The 15,521-nt window shown below is 37.5% G+C and overlaps 1 protein-coding gene across 1 annotated transcript; it reads right to left on the reverse strand.

Moving 5' to 3' along the window:
- Window positions 1-504: 504 nt before the first annotated feature.
- Window positions 505-9,155, reverse strand: LOC132128880 (sal-like protein 4). The gene is made up of 4 exons (XM_059540261.1): window positions 8,912-9,155; window positions 3,515-5,977; window positions 3,129-3,433; window positions 505-2,764 (listed from the first exon to the last, which is right to left on the reverse strand). Exons 1-4 carry the CDS (start codon window positions 8,976-8,978, stop codon window positions 2,342-2,344), a joined length of 3,258 nt encoding a protein of 1,085 aa, XP_059396244.1. The 5' UTR covers window positions 8,979-9,155; the 3' UTR covers window positions 505-2,341.
- Window positions 9,156-15,521: the final 6,366 nt, after the last annotated feature.

Raw genomic sequence — 15,521 nt, forward strand, 5'->3', positions numbered from 1 at the left:
GTAATGTTTTTTTTGTTTTTTTTTTTTGGTTCACCACACTGTTGTGTGGGTAGTAGTATAGCCTATCCTGTTTTCATCTTGAACAAATTTGTGTCTAAAACAGAAGTTAGTCAAGTTTTAACCATGGATTTAGAAGATTCCATCTACCATTTCTGTCAAAATTTTGTTCTTTGCATATTCTTATTCTGTGAGAATTTATAGACTGAGGTATGAAAGAGACTTGTTCTCCAGATCACTATATGGAATTCAAAAACCTTTAAGCACAATATTTGAAACCGCTCAGAATGCAGATAGAACCTTATAATTCCAAAGTGATTTAAAGTGTATTACATTACATTTTTTTACATTAAAACATGTAAAATATACATAAACCATGCTAATACTATGGTTTTCTTGTAAATAAATAAATAAAAATCTAACGTTACCATAGTAGTTCCACTGCATTTCTGAAAGTACATTGGAGTATCATCAATTGTTCCTATAACAGTAACGACTGCATGTTGATTTAGACAAAGTTTTGGAAAAGTCATCCTTGTTTTTATTCTCAAAATATCAGAACAGAAATGGAAAAAACAAAAGCAAACATTTACAAAAAAAAAAAAAAAGTCTACATTGTAAACAAGCCTAAAACAGACTCAACATTTGAACAATCATACAGACATGACCCCATTTTTTCAAGAGCTGACAACCTTTTTTTTTTTTTTTTTTTTTTTTACATCTAGAAAAAAAAGGCACAACTTGGTAAATGCATATTAGGAGGAGGATGTACAGGAGGGGTCTGCCCATTCTGAACAAATGTTGTGCAAAGTGTCTGGGGATACATTCATTAATTTTACAGAAATCAGCAGGTTACGGGGGCACAATGCAACCATAACTCCAAACACAATGCCAAAAAAAACCCCAATCTAAATGAGGTAGAAATTAATAAATGAGGTAGAAGTCTCTAAGGTTTAGATACTCTGTGTGCATACACACAAGTTCATTCCTTTAACTTAAGAATGCACGACTACGATCTCAAAAACATTTCCCCACAACAATACACAACTGGGTAGCACACCATGACTCTTTCCCAGGATAAGAATGACTGCTGATGTTCTGAGACAAGATATGCATGCCTGCTTAGCTCACAAGTATAAAATGCATGGTAAATGGCAAATTTACAGAATTCTAAAACTCAGTGGGTCCTAAAACGGCAGAAAGCAAGCAAATGATCTCTAAATGACGAGCCCAAGAAACAAAAAAGTTCCTTGAATAAATGACATATGCCTGGTTTACATCAGATCTTAGCAGAATGAGGAAAAATAAAGTGCAAGGAATGATTAGGCCTTTTGACCTCCTATTAAAAGGTCTCAAATGAAAGCGACAATCTAATATTTGAAAAAGATGACTGAAAGCAAAAGAAAACTACCACCAAATTAAATCACGTTCAGACAAGAACAATTACTTTTTGAAAAAGCTACAGCTAAATGGAAAAAAAAATAGCATATTTTGGTCTAAATAAAAGGAAGGCCTTTATTACAATCCTGTGGTGTCTTTTGAGAGGGCAAGGATTTAAGGGGGCAGAGGAGAGGGAGAAAAGCACTCCAAGACAGGCACTTAGCAAAATAATTTTTGGTATTAAGCGCAAATAGAAACTATAGGTCAAACAATTTATAATAACTTAGTGAAATCCAGTTTCAAAACAAACCTATACTATAACTACTCATTATGTCCATCATTGAAACAAATTTTCAGTAGATTGTGTGGAATGGTCAATTTATCTAGGCAAGTATTCCACGAACACCTTTGCAATGCATGTTATTTGTGACTAGTGAACTTTAAATGGAACACCACTAACAACAGGACTATGTGTAGTCAAGCAGAGATAAACAAGATGTTAAACTTAAAACATGGAGATCTCTGGTCACCTGTGGCTGAGATCCTCCTGAGGGTCATAGAGCTGAGCCCAATGCAACTCACAAAGAGTACCCCATCACTTTTATGAGACTGCTCTGGAATAAAGCCATTTCAAGTAAGATTTACATTCAATTCTAGAAACAAAATACCCGCATATATTAGAGAGAGAAGGAAAAGAAACTACAGTAGTTAGATCAGATTCAACTAGAAGTAATCGATAGAATATAAGGGTCCAAAAAGGAAGGCATGGCCCATTTAAGGGTAGAGGCTCATTTAACAAGTGTACGTAAATTTGCAACTTCTTAAATGCAACGTTAGATGTAGGAATTGGTTGTACCAACTAAGGACTGAATTAATAAATAGCCCAACTCCTAAAATTTAAGCCTACTCATTAGCACAATGCAGGCCGTTGATTGGGAACATCGGTCTGTAGTCCTTTTACCATCTAATTCACTTTACCCTCCTCCATAAAATGTGGAAATTTTGCTATGCTGTCAGAGCCATTCTTTTCCATTTCTGCAATTGTGCCAGGGATGCCCATCTGAGAAGTCTCAATCTTTGTTATTCCCCCTGTAGAGCCCACTAAAGGACCTCCAGTGAGACCTCCTGGGAGGGGAACGCCTCCATTTTGGATGACTGAAATCTCATTGGTCTTCATGGTCAGCCCATTTGTGAAGGCAGCTGCATACTGGTTCCACATTGATGGGTTGAAATTAATTGGTGGGGGAATCAAATCCTTTGGGGGTGGCAGCATGTCTGGTTTCATCGTGGACTCTGTGCCCATGGCCATTAAAGCTACTGGGTTATCCAACGAGAGGCGTTGACCTCGCCTTGCTGTATTATTCCACATGTGGGTCCCAACATGCACCTGTAAAATAGGAAACAAGAGTCAGAAAGAGTTGCTGCAATATACACAAGATATTCGTTTTCAATAGGGCTGCATGATAACTCAAATGCGTTTTTGTAGGATCAAGCACATGCTTTCAAATGAAACGGCATTTACTAAAGAGAGCCGTAGTTCACAAGAAACACAATAGAGTTCATTATCAGCAATGAATCGCCTGCGATAATGAAAGTGGTTTGCGTAGCTTGTGAAAACATCTGAAAGCACATGCTGGAGATTTAATACTAGTCACAGAACTGGATTTACTGATGAGGTGCGCATGGTAAATGCAGCCTTAATTTTCAAATCAATTCACTGACAAAATCTGAAGTCGAGAAAACATCTTCACCTTAAGGTTTCCCTTTGTTGTGAAAGCCCTGCCACAAATTGTGCAAATGAATGGCTTCTCGCCTGTGTGTGTACGTTCATGGATTTGAAGGGCGCTTGCAGATGAAAAGTTCTTCCCACAGATATTGCAGAGATGCTGCTTGGAGGTGCGACGAGGAGCACCAGGAGTAACTGGAGGAGTGGTAGCTCCTTGGGGCAGTTGGGAGCTGTACAGGCCGTGAGCACCTATGGGAGTCTCAGGAGGAATCTGCATCTCCAGTTTGACCAGATTTGGAGGCACCCTCACAAATGGTAACTGACTGGAACCTAAGAGAGAAGAAAACTTATAGGTAAAACATCAAGAGGAAATGTCAGTGCCATGTTAAGCATGTTGAAAATAAAACGTACCATATTCGCCATTGGAGATGGACAAGCCTGGCTCCTCTTTGACAGGTTTTGGGTTAAAACTTGACGTCAAGTCCAGTGCGCCACTGTTTTCGCTAAAATCTTGAGGTGCATCAGAGTCAGGTCTGGATTTTACTCCATTATCTGGGTTTGTGGATTCTGGTGATTTTGATTGTCCATTACTCAGGGGACCGTCTCTAGGGGACAAAGAGTGAAAGGACACAGAATCTGACACAGCTGGACTGTGGCCATTCTTATAATCCATTTCTCCAGACCCTGAAGGGGAATCTTTCAGCCCACCATCACTCTCAGAAGCAGTGCTGCTTTGTCGTTGCAGGTTCAGTGCAGAGGTGAGGCTCATCATGTGGTTCTCCAGGGCGGCAATGCCTGTAAGCATAGGTGGTGGACCTTGGAAAGCCCGATCTTTGTCAGCGGGCTGGGGCTCTGTAGAGAGGTTCAGCTTCTCCTGATTGTCCAAATGCAAGTCTTGCTCTTCCATACTCTCTTCATGGCCAGTGGAGTCAATGTTCTTTTCCTCAGTCATGCTAGCATCCAGTGCTTCAGGACTTTCGAACTGATTCTCTGGGAGAGGGGTGTTGGGAATCTGGCCACCCATGTGCATACGAATATGCTGCTGAAGGACAACTGCATTGGTGAACTTCTTATGACAAATAGGACAAGAGTGTTGCATTTTAAGGAGAGTGTTGGCCTTATGAACACCATAATGAGCTTTAAGGTTGCCCTTGGTGGAGAAAGCCCTGCCACAGATTTTGCATTTGTACGGTCGCTCACCAGTGTGTGTGCGGTAATGCATTTTGAGGGAACTTTGGCAGCTCAGCACTCTATGACAAATAACACATTCATTGGGGTCATTTGTCTTCTTATCCAAGCCATCCACCATCTGCTGAAGTTTTGCAGTATCAGAGCCATTTTCGCCAGATAGACCGTTACCGTTTATGTGGTGCAATCCAGCCAGTGCATCAGAGGAATCTTTGCCTTGATCCAGTCCCACCATCTCCGGACCGAACATGCCAGAAGAAATGGATGCACCGTCACTGCCAGATGAAGGCGGCCTCTGGGAGTAGAGGTCCCCACCTACTGGAATGTCATATGAGGGCTTGAATCCTTGGAGCACTGGTGGATGGAGACTTGTCGAGGGAAGCCCCAGCACTGGTTTGGTGTCCACAAAACTGTTTTCATCTATGGGCATGGACATGCCATAAGGGATACCATTGTTTGTTGGCATGTTGTCAAGGTGTTCTGGTACGGGATATGGATTCATCTTGATGTGTGGGTATTTTTCTTTGTGCCTCTGGAAATGCACTTTAAGGTTTCCTTTGGTTGTGAAACGGTTTCCACAGATGTTGCATTTAAAGGGCCTTTCACCAGTGTGTGAGCGCAAGTGGATTTGTAGAGCGCTGTCGTTTCCAAATGTCTTCCCACAGAATTTGCATTTGTGCCTGAACATATGTTCACCAGAGACCATATTTGACTCCAACGTGCCAGGGATCTTATTTTTTGCCTTTTTATAGGAATCTATGCTTGTTGCGAGGGTATTAAAGGGACTCTGTAATCCCATGACCCCTGGAGATTGAGGAAGCAGTGCGGGAAGTCGGCTAGCTAAATCGGGAAGTCCTTTCAAGTCTGCTTTTAAGGGCACGGAGACCAAACCTCCAGTTAGGGATGTGGGGATGGTGGCAGACTGAGGTAGCTTGGCTTGCTTTAAGGCTTCCAAGGACAAGTTCTGGGAGCCTGTCCGTTTGCCAATGAGGGCAGCTGCGGCTGAAAGCTGCTGTGATAAATGTGCACCCAGTGCTTTCAGTGGATCCACAACAGCACCCAGTGCAGAATGGAAACTCTGAGGTGCCATCATGGCCACCTGGATGCGTATCTGCTCGGTTAGCTGAATCTGCTGCAGTTGTTGCTGCTGGAGACTGACCAGCTGTTCCAGGATCATGGGGATTGCAAAAAAGGCATCTTCGTGTGGTTGTGTGGGAGGAGACTTCTGATTGGACGAACTGGATGACTGTTGTGTTACAGCAACTTTAGTAGAAGCCATGGACTCAAGAGTCACAGAGTCTTGCAATTTGGAAGATACAATGTACCCCACATCTGAACTGCCAGACACATCTGGATGGTGATTTGAGGGGTCATCCTGGTTCAGCAAGATCTCTCCTTCCATCATTTCCTCAGACTCTGCACTGTGCTTTGAATGTGAATTATTGGTAGACTGATTGCCCAGGAAATCACCCGGAGAATGCTGGGAGAAATCAGGGGTCACTTCACTCCCATCGCCATCTTTCATGATCACGACCTGCTGACTCTTAGTGCAATTTCTCTCATGTTCGAGAAACTCTGCCTCATTGAAGAACTCTGCGCAACATTTGTCGCAAACCCTCGTCTCCTCTGATCGTCGCCTCTTAGCATCATTGCCATCATCCTCACCTTGACCGTTGTGCAAGATCCCTGCACCAAAGAGAAAAAGTTCAAGAGATGGACTTAATATTCAAGATCCAAGGATAATGTGCAGTAAATATGGAAATAATTCTAGATAAATATAATGTTATCAGTACTCACTATTGAAAAGACAAGGCATAAAGTGTTGTAATGAAATGTACAGAGTCCAATTTTACTTATGTTCTGAAATCAGTGGCATAATTGGATTTTAATTTGCATAAAACAGATGTTTAACATTGGGAAACACAGATGTTACATAAACTTCAGTTGATTTTGGAAGCTGCCACATTCACAGCTATTCAGTTATGCAGTCCCAGCAGATGAAGACAGCATTTACAACATGTTCAAAAATAAATACCCAAATTGTACTAGAAAGATTTACCAATACAAAAAGCTAAAGTTTATATAAAGTATAAACTTCCTCCTCCATCATCTATTCCTATGTTCCTTATATACAGTACAGACCAAAAGTTTGGAAACATTACTATTTTTAATGTTTTTGAAAGAAGTTTCTTCTGCTCATCAAGCCTGCATTTATTTGATCAAAAATACAGAAAAAAAATGTAATATTGTGATATATTATTACAATTTAAAATAATTGTTTTTAAATGCATTATACTTTAAATTATCATTTATTTCTGTGATGCAAAGCTGAATTTTTAGGATCATTATCACATGATCCTTTAGAAATCATTCTAATATGATGATTCATTATCAAAGTTGGAAACAGTTCTGCTGCTTAATATTTTTTCAGAACATGTGATATTTTTAGGGTACTTTGTTAAATATGGATAAAAAGTAAAAGGGAAAAAAAAGTATTTTGTAATAATATACACTACTGGTCAGTAATTTGGGGTTAGTCTTTTTTTTCTTTTCTTTTTCAAATAAAATCAATACTTTTATTCAGCAAGGATGTGTTAAATTGATAAAAAGTGATAGTAAAGAAAATATATTATTAGCATATATATTATTAGAATTTTTTTTTATTTTGAATAAATGCAGTTCTTTTTAACCTTTTATTCATCAAATATATTAGACAGCAGAACTGTTTCCAACACTCATAATAAATCAGAATATTAGAATGATTTCTAAATGATCATGTGATAGACTGGATGTTACATGTGACACTGAAGGCTGGAGTAATGATGCTGAAAATGCAGCTTTGCATCACAGGAATAATTTATTTTTTAAGTATATTCAAATAGAAAACTATTATTTTAAGTTGTAATAATATTTCACAATATTACAGTTTTTTCTGTATTTTTGATCAAATAAATGCAGGCTTGAGGAGCAGAAGAAACTTCTTTCAAAAACATTAAAAATAGTAATGTTTCCAAACTTTTGGTCTGTGTGTATAATTATATATATATATATATATAATGCATATGCACACACACAAACAGCACATCATATGCTTGACTGGTGTTTGTTTAACATACAAATGTTGTTAGGCAGTCCTAATGAAATGCTAAACAAATCAAATTAAGCTGCAGCACCATTAGGAAGGGCCTTTTAACAGGGCCATTGTTAAATGCAAATTTCATCATCTCTTATGAATGGGAAAGACCACCTGTTAACATTCTGACAGTGAAACTGGACATGATAATTGTTCACTAGACAACTTAAATAGTAAAGAAAACAAGTTGCATTGTTCACAGAGCCAGCATTCAACCAAACAGCACACCCATTTGAAAAAGCAAACAGGAATAAGTTAGCGATTTAAAAAAAAAAAAAAAAAAAAAAAAAACACTTTCAAAAGTGAGGTACCCTTGATTGCATCTTAAATGTCTAAAGAAGCAGTGGAGATGCAACCAAAACCTAAAATGGTTTTATTAAAACAAACTATGCCAGTAATTAATCATGTTTCAACCATTTGTTTAGGGTTAGACAATTGAACGGACACACTGTAAACCCTGCGCTTCATAAAGCTCACCACGTGGGGGCGTTTGATCAATGAGCAAGGCATACAATGTATCTTTACTGATACCGTCAGTGTTGCACAGTGATTGTACCTTGACTGAAAGAGAATTCCACATGCTATGTTATATAACACAACTGACTTAAATTAAAATCAACAAAGCAAACAAGACAAACAAACCCCATTTCTCAGTCTAACAAACACATCTATATACATTATTTACGAATGACGACATTTCAGTATGTAGTTAAAAGAGTCATGTAGTTTACATTTACACCCCCATTACACACAACTTCATTTCCATCCCCCATCCACTTGTCCATATGCAACCAAAAGAAACTGTGGGGGATTTATTGCTCTGGTCAAGCTTGTTCACGACTCACATTTCATGGCGACCTGTTGAGCACCTTTGTTTAACAGTGGTCATTGATACCAGTGCGCCACATCAAATATTAACACACGAGCATAGTCTGGAAAATACGTGTACATTTATCAGCCAGTGATACAACTGATCAAAGCAGAAACACATTTTACGACTTTTTTTTTTTAAGCATTCTTAAAAGCTCAATAATATTTCCACTTTCTCTAAATAGAAAAATAATATAATAGTTTTTAATTACGACACTCATCAAAAAGTAACAATAAATACATGACAAAAACAAGAAGTCGCTGACTCGACGAATATAAAAACGCCGATAAATATCTGACATCGTAAATCGCAAATAGGTAAACATCAGATAAGCTAAACAATTAACAAACAAAACAACAATGAAGCAAACCACCCCCTTTCTTAAACTCAAGTGAAGTTGCCGCGATAGTAGACATTCATCAAAGTTTCAGCGCATTTGTAACTAATTTAATGTACTTTTTTTTTTTTGGTTGATTTAACGATTTATAAAGCTCGTTGTGATCCCACTGACGCAGAATTTCATATTTCAGATATTAAATGAAACAAATAATCTACAGTAGGCTAAACGAGCAAAAAAAATAAATAAAAACAAAGTTTTGTGTCGTCTCAAACTTACCATTTTCTGTCGAAGCGGGATCGTCTGAATTGATATGCTGTGGTTTGGATTGCTTGCGCCTCGACATGGTAACCTACAACCATCAGGGGCGAATAGTAAGACTATTTAGTCCCTCTCCTTTAGAAATTCTCCAGGTTGGGGGAAATTAGCCCCTCGAGTAGAAATGCGCATGTCAAAGTAATTATTATTATCAATAATGCATTGCGATTTATCATGCTCTTCTGACAGCTGATTGGCTCCGGTCCAAAGTGCTGGCGCATTATTCAAATGAGGCTTCATTGATGAGAAATGCAGAGTCGAGAGAAAGGGGGAGGAGATGTGAAATAGAGAAAGAGGGAGGGAAAAGTGATGCTAGAGAGAAAGAGAGAGAGAGAGAGAGAGAGAGAGAAGGAGGGAGGGAAGCAAGTGCGCAGGCGGGGAGAAAAAAAAATAATTATTTTAGAACACTAGCTATTACATTTATTATATTTTTTCTTAAAGCCTAACTATTGTATGAATATTGATATCTTATATTGTATTTTTATTTCACATATTTTAAATGGGCATTTGTGTGTCTCGCTTTATGTATTTATAGCCTTTACCTTATGTATTATTAAATCATGAAATTTGAATTGTGTTTTCAGTTTTTCCAGTACTGTATCTTCTGTTTTGAATAAAAGCTTGAAAACCTATAAAGATGTTCTTGATTCTAAATGAAGCTAACATAAAAAAAATGTCAGTGTACATAAAGACAAATCTGTGCGTGGTTCACTCTGTGATTTAAATATGAAAATTGCAACTGACATTAATTCATCACATTAAACACAAAGACCTGCCTGTCACACTGTACTCATATGTGTAATGAATGAATGAAGAGCAGACAAGTAAATATATGCAAATGTTGAAGGAGAAATGAGGAAAAAACAGCAGTTTAGTTAATTCAAATGCAGTATGTAAAGCAACCTTAAAACCCATGAATGCATGGGTATATTAAGAAAGATTTGTTTTTATATTTAAAAAAGTTATTGGTTTGGTGCTATTACTTTATGATGGGATATATAATGGAAATGCAGTTCTGTTTTATTTTTGTGATATATTTGTAATAATTATCTGTATCAATGTATCATATTTTTTCAGTTTTTTTTTTATTTTTTTTATGGAAATACTCTGGGAAGGAAAAACAAAACAATTACTATTCACACTGTGATTTCCAAATATTTTGTTATGATAAAACTATGATAAAAGCAAACAACAACAGACAAAATGTTATATACAGTATATATGTGTGTGTGTGTGTGTGTGTGTGTGTGTGTGTGTGTGTGTGTGTGTGTGTGTGTGTGTGTGTGTGTGTGTGTGTGTGTGTGAGTGTGAGTGTTGATGATTTTAAGGATTGCTATAACCAAAAATTACCAAAATATCTTAATGCGAGACGCAATATATATACCAAAAGCTTCAATATATATATATATATATATATATATATATATATATATATATATATATATATATATATATATATATTAGGGGTGTAACGATACGCGTATTCGTATTGAACCGTTCGGTACGAGGCTTTCGGTTCGGTACGCGGTACGCATTATGGACCGAATGGTTCGTTGGACTAATTAATTATATTTGGAAAATAAAAAAAATTGTGAAATATAATGATATGCGTTCAACAAGGTAGCCCAATAACCCAAACGACGTAACAGGCAACGCCCCTGACACCCCCGAAGAAGAAAAAAACACCAACTTATATGTTTATGTTAGGCTACTCAGTCAGGCGCTCGCTCACTCAGTAATACACGCTGAAGGCTCGTTGCAAAATGGCCAATGCGTTTAACAGACCAGAAATAGAAGATCCTCCAATAACCAACAGGTCTGGTGTTTGGGTGCACTTTGGATTCCCTGTAAGCTATAATGGTGATGGCAAGAGAGTGGTGGATAAAAAAAAACAACGATATGTCGCATCTAGGGTACACCAGCGGGAATAAAAAAAAAAAAAAAACACCAGCGGGAATACAAAAAAAAAAAAAACACCAGCGGGAATACTTGAAACATGTCTACTCATTTACGCCGACATCACCTTAGTGTGTCAGTATCTGGGAAAAGACGAAAAAAAGGAGAAACATACACGCAACAAACTATCCCTGCAGCATTTAGACAGACATTTCCAACGGATTCAAACAGGGCAAAAGACATCACCACGGCGATTGGTAGGCTACATTTACGTTATAGCCGCGGATATGAGACCTTACTATTTACAACCCGAATTCCGGAAAAGTTGGGACGTTTTTTAAATTTTAATAAAATGAAAACTAAAGGAATTTCAAATCACATGAGCCAATATTTTATTAACAATAGAACATAGATAACGTAGCAAATGTTTAAACTGAGAAATTTTACACTTTTATCCGCTTAATTAGCTCATTTAAAATTTAATGCCTGCTACAGGTCTCAAAAAAGTTGGCACGGGGGCAACAAATGGCTAAAAAAGCAAGCAGTTTTGAAAAGATTCAGCTGGGAGAACATCTAGTGATTAATTAAGTTAATTGATATCAGGTCTGTAACATGATTAGCTATAAAAGCTTTGTCTTAGAGAAGCAGAGTCTCTCAGAAGTAAAGATGGGCAGAGGCTCTCCAATCTGTGAAAGACTTCGTAAAAAAATTGTGGAAAACTTTAAAAACAATGTTCCTCAACATCAAATTGCAAAGGCTTTGCAAATCTCATCATCTACAGTGCATAACATCATCAAAAGATTCAGAGAAACTGGAGAAATCTCTGTGCGTAAGGGACAAGGCCGGAGACCTTTATTGGATGCCCGTGGTCTTCGGGCTCTCAGACGACACTGCATCACTCATCGGCATGATTGTGTCAATGACATTACTAAATGGGCCCAGGAATACTTTCAGAAACCACTGTCGGTAAACACAATCCGCCGTGCCATCAGCAGATGCCAACTAAAGCTCTTTCATGCAAAAAGGAAGCCATATGTGAACATGGTCCAGAAGCGCCGTCGTGTCCTGTGGGCCAAGGCTCGTTTAAAATGGACTATTTCAAAGTGGAATAGTGTTTTATGGTCAGACGAGTCCAAATTTGACATTCTTGTTGGAAATCACGGACGCCGTGTCCTCCGGGCTAAAGAGGAGGGAGACCTTCCAGCATGTTATCAGCGTTCAGTTCAAAAGCCAGCATCTCTGATGGTATGGGGGTGCATAAGTGCATACGGTATGGGCAGCTTGCATGTTTTGGAAGGCTCTGTGAATTCTGAAAGGTATATAAAGGTTTTAGAGCAACATATGCTTCCCTCCAAACAACGTCTATTTCAGGGAAGGCCTTGTTTATTTCAGCAGGACAATGCAAAACCACATACTGCAGCTATAACAACAGCATGCAGTCCAGATCTTTCACCTATAGAGAACATTTGGCGCATCATTAAACGAAAAATACGTCAAAGACGACCACGAACTCTTCAGCAGCTGGAAATCTATATAAGGCAAGAATGGGACCAAATTCCAACAGCAAAACTCCAGCAACTCATAGCCTCAATGCCCAGACGTCTTCAAACTGTTTTGAAAAGAAAAGGAGATGCTACACCATGGTAAACATGCCCCGTCCCAACTATTTTGAGACCTGTAGCAGAAATCAAAATTGAAATGAGCTCATTTTGTGCATAAAATTGTAAACTTTCTCAGTTTAAACATTTGCTATGTTATCTATGTTCTATTGTGAATAAAATATTGGCTCATGTGATTTGAAAGTCTTTTAGTTTTCATTTTATTAAAATTTAAAAAACGTCCCAACTTTTCCGGAATTCGGGTTGTACCATTAATTCTATCATCACCATTATAGCTTACAGGGAATCCAAAGTGCACCCAAACACCAGACCTGTTGGTTATTGGAGGATCTTCTATTTCTGGTCTGTTAAACGCATTGGCCATTTTGCAACGAGCCTTCAGCGCGTACTGAGTGAGCGAGCGCCTTACTCTGTGTAGTGGAAAACGTAGGTTTTAAGAACATGCTTAATGTAATTGAGCCCCGTTACAATATTCCTTCACGAGCCCATTTCAGACAGACCGTAATTCCTGCTTTGTTCCAAAAAACATAAGCCCTATAGAGAACCAATTGAGTAAAAACACACTCAATATAAAGAGTTATAGAGTTCCATATAAAAAGTTACATCTTTGTATTTGTTCATAACTAATATAACATTTTCATATTTTTTTATAAGGAGCTGTTTTTGTTTTAAACAGTAAGCTGCTAAGAAAACACCATAGAAGATGGGTAAAGAATAGCTCCATCATTGTTCAATGTAAAAAAAAAAACATACTTTGTTAGTTTTAATAAATAAAACATTTTTTAAAAATCAAGGAAATTTATCTGCCAATATTTTCTTTTTGCTGTATCTAAAACGTACCGAACCGTACCGAACCGAACCGTGACACCAGTGTATTGTATCGAACCGAACCGTGAATTTTGTGAACCGTTACACCCCTAATATATATATATATATATATATATATATATATATATATATATATATATATATATATATATATTATGATGTCACTTACTGGATATAAAAATAAGCACTGGTAAGTGGAGTTTTTTTAGTTTCTTTTTGTTTTTAGTCAGTATGTATCATAGATGCCAGACGATTACTGGATAAGGCAGCGTATGAGTCATGTGTTTGCAGACACTGAACAGTGAAGTCAGATACATTTGCTTATAATTTCTTGACTCTGCTTTTAATACAAATGGCCTGGCTTCCATCATATTTAACGCACACAACCAGCCTTTCAGAGCTAACAATATGCGCTGCTTTTCACTGGATAATCTCAGTACATCAGATGTGTCAGTAACTGCTGTTAAAGCATGCACCAATTGGCTCATCCTGTTCTGCATTGGACAGCTATGGTTTTGTAAATTTCCCAGCTCAGAATGGGCAGAGATTTTTTTAAACCCCACTTCCCTCCCACCCCCTTTTTTCATAAGGCAATGTGAGAATGGCAAGTGCTTTGAGGGTGCGAAAGAATTTATAGCTTTTCTCAAAAGAAGATAGACCATCACCCCCCACACATCTCAGCTGTGTATATGCCTTACACCAGAGGAGATTGATGCCCCTAAACTTAATGGAGGGCCTCACTGACTTAGGAGAGCAGGAAGAAAGAATATGTTCAATCCATTTCACCAATCCAGACTTGTAAGTGTCGTATCCATTAAAATCAGTCAGTGGAGTCAGTGGCGGTTAAAGCAAACGCTGTGACTCACCCATCTTTCCAGAATCTGGCTGCTAGATGTTTGGGAAAATGCTTAACTTTGCATTGTTGGAATACCTGAATGCAGACATTCACTCTTAAAAAATAGCCATAGAAGAACCATTTTTGGTTTCCTAAAAAACCTTTCAGTTAACAGTTAAAAGAAACATTTTAACAGTCTAAGGACCTTTTGTCTAATGGAAATGTTCCATGGATTTTAAACATTTTCATTGATGTCAATAAAGAACTTAATTTTTAAGAGTGCATAAAGAACTTTTTGTGGAATGGAAAGGTTCCAAAGATGGAACCAAAGATACCAATGAAGAGGTTTTATTTTAAAGAGTGTATTATTAAGGTTTTAACAGTGATGCAATAGAAGAACCATTTTGGGTCGCCAAAGAACCTTTCAGTAAACAGTTCTTGAAAGAAATATTATTAGTTTGAAGGACATTTTAATAATCTTAAGAGCAATTTTCCAAAACCTTCATCCAATGGAAAGGTTCCTCATGGAATCATCAATCCTAATAAACAACCTTTACTTTTAAGAGTGTTACAAACACAATAGGACTGCAAAAATCATAATAATTTAAGATCAAGTTTTATTTTTGTCCAGCTAATCACAACCAGCCATGCCACTCATGGACCGTCTGTCCATTGGGACACAAAGAGGACTTTATATATTTTGTAAAAACAAATGTCTATCACGCACAGACAGAAGGTGCAGAAAGGAGGGGTGTGCAGTCTAGACGCTTTATGACGGCAATAAGAAACTTTGCTTGGCTTCAGTGTTCCTGTTGTGTTCAAACTAAACAATTCTCACTTTGTGAGAGCTGAGTCATAAATCCAGGACGGTGGGAATGAGAAAGGTCTCATCTTATATTTCTCCCAGATGGACAGATGGGTTTTTTGTTTTATGATGGAGAATGTCCAGTTGTGAAGATAAAAAAAATATTTTCCTATGTTAAAGCAGGCTAATTCAAGCAGTTGAGAAATATGCAAAAACATTCAGATTTTTATTTTTATTTTTTGCATTTCCAGGCTTGGAATATTTATGGAAAGTAATAAAAGTCATGCATATTTTTTTTAGTGAACGTATATTTTTCTGTTTCTGTTTTTCTGTAAATGCTGTTTTGTAAATGCAAACATAACGTCATGAATTAAAAAAAAAAAAAACCCTTATCCACAAAAATGATAACCAATGAAAAACGATATGGGAACACTGTGCTAAGCGAAATTAAAATTTGCATATTCTTTCTGCAATGTTATTGAAAACATTTAATTTCAAACATGTTTAATTAGTTCAGAATCAACATTTTCCTAATAAATAGTATGAATATCTTTTCTGCATGCTATAGACTTTTGCCTGTCGTAGTAC

Source organism: Carassius carassius, chromosome 46, assembly GCF_963082965.1.
Source record: "Carassius carassius chromosome 46, fCarCar2.1, whole genome shotgun sequence".
NCBI lineage: Eukaryota > Metazoa > Chordata > Actinopteri > Cypriniformes > Cyprinidae > Carassius > Carassius carassius.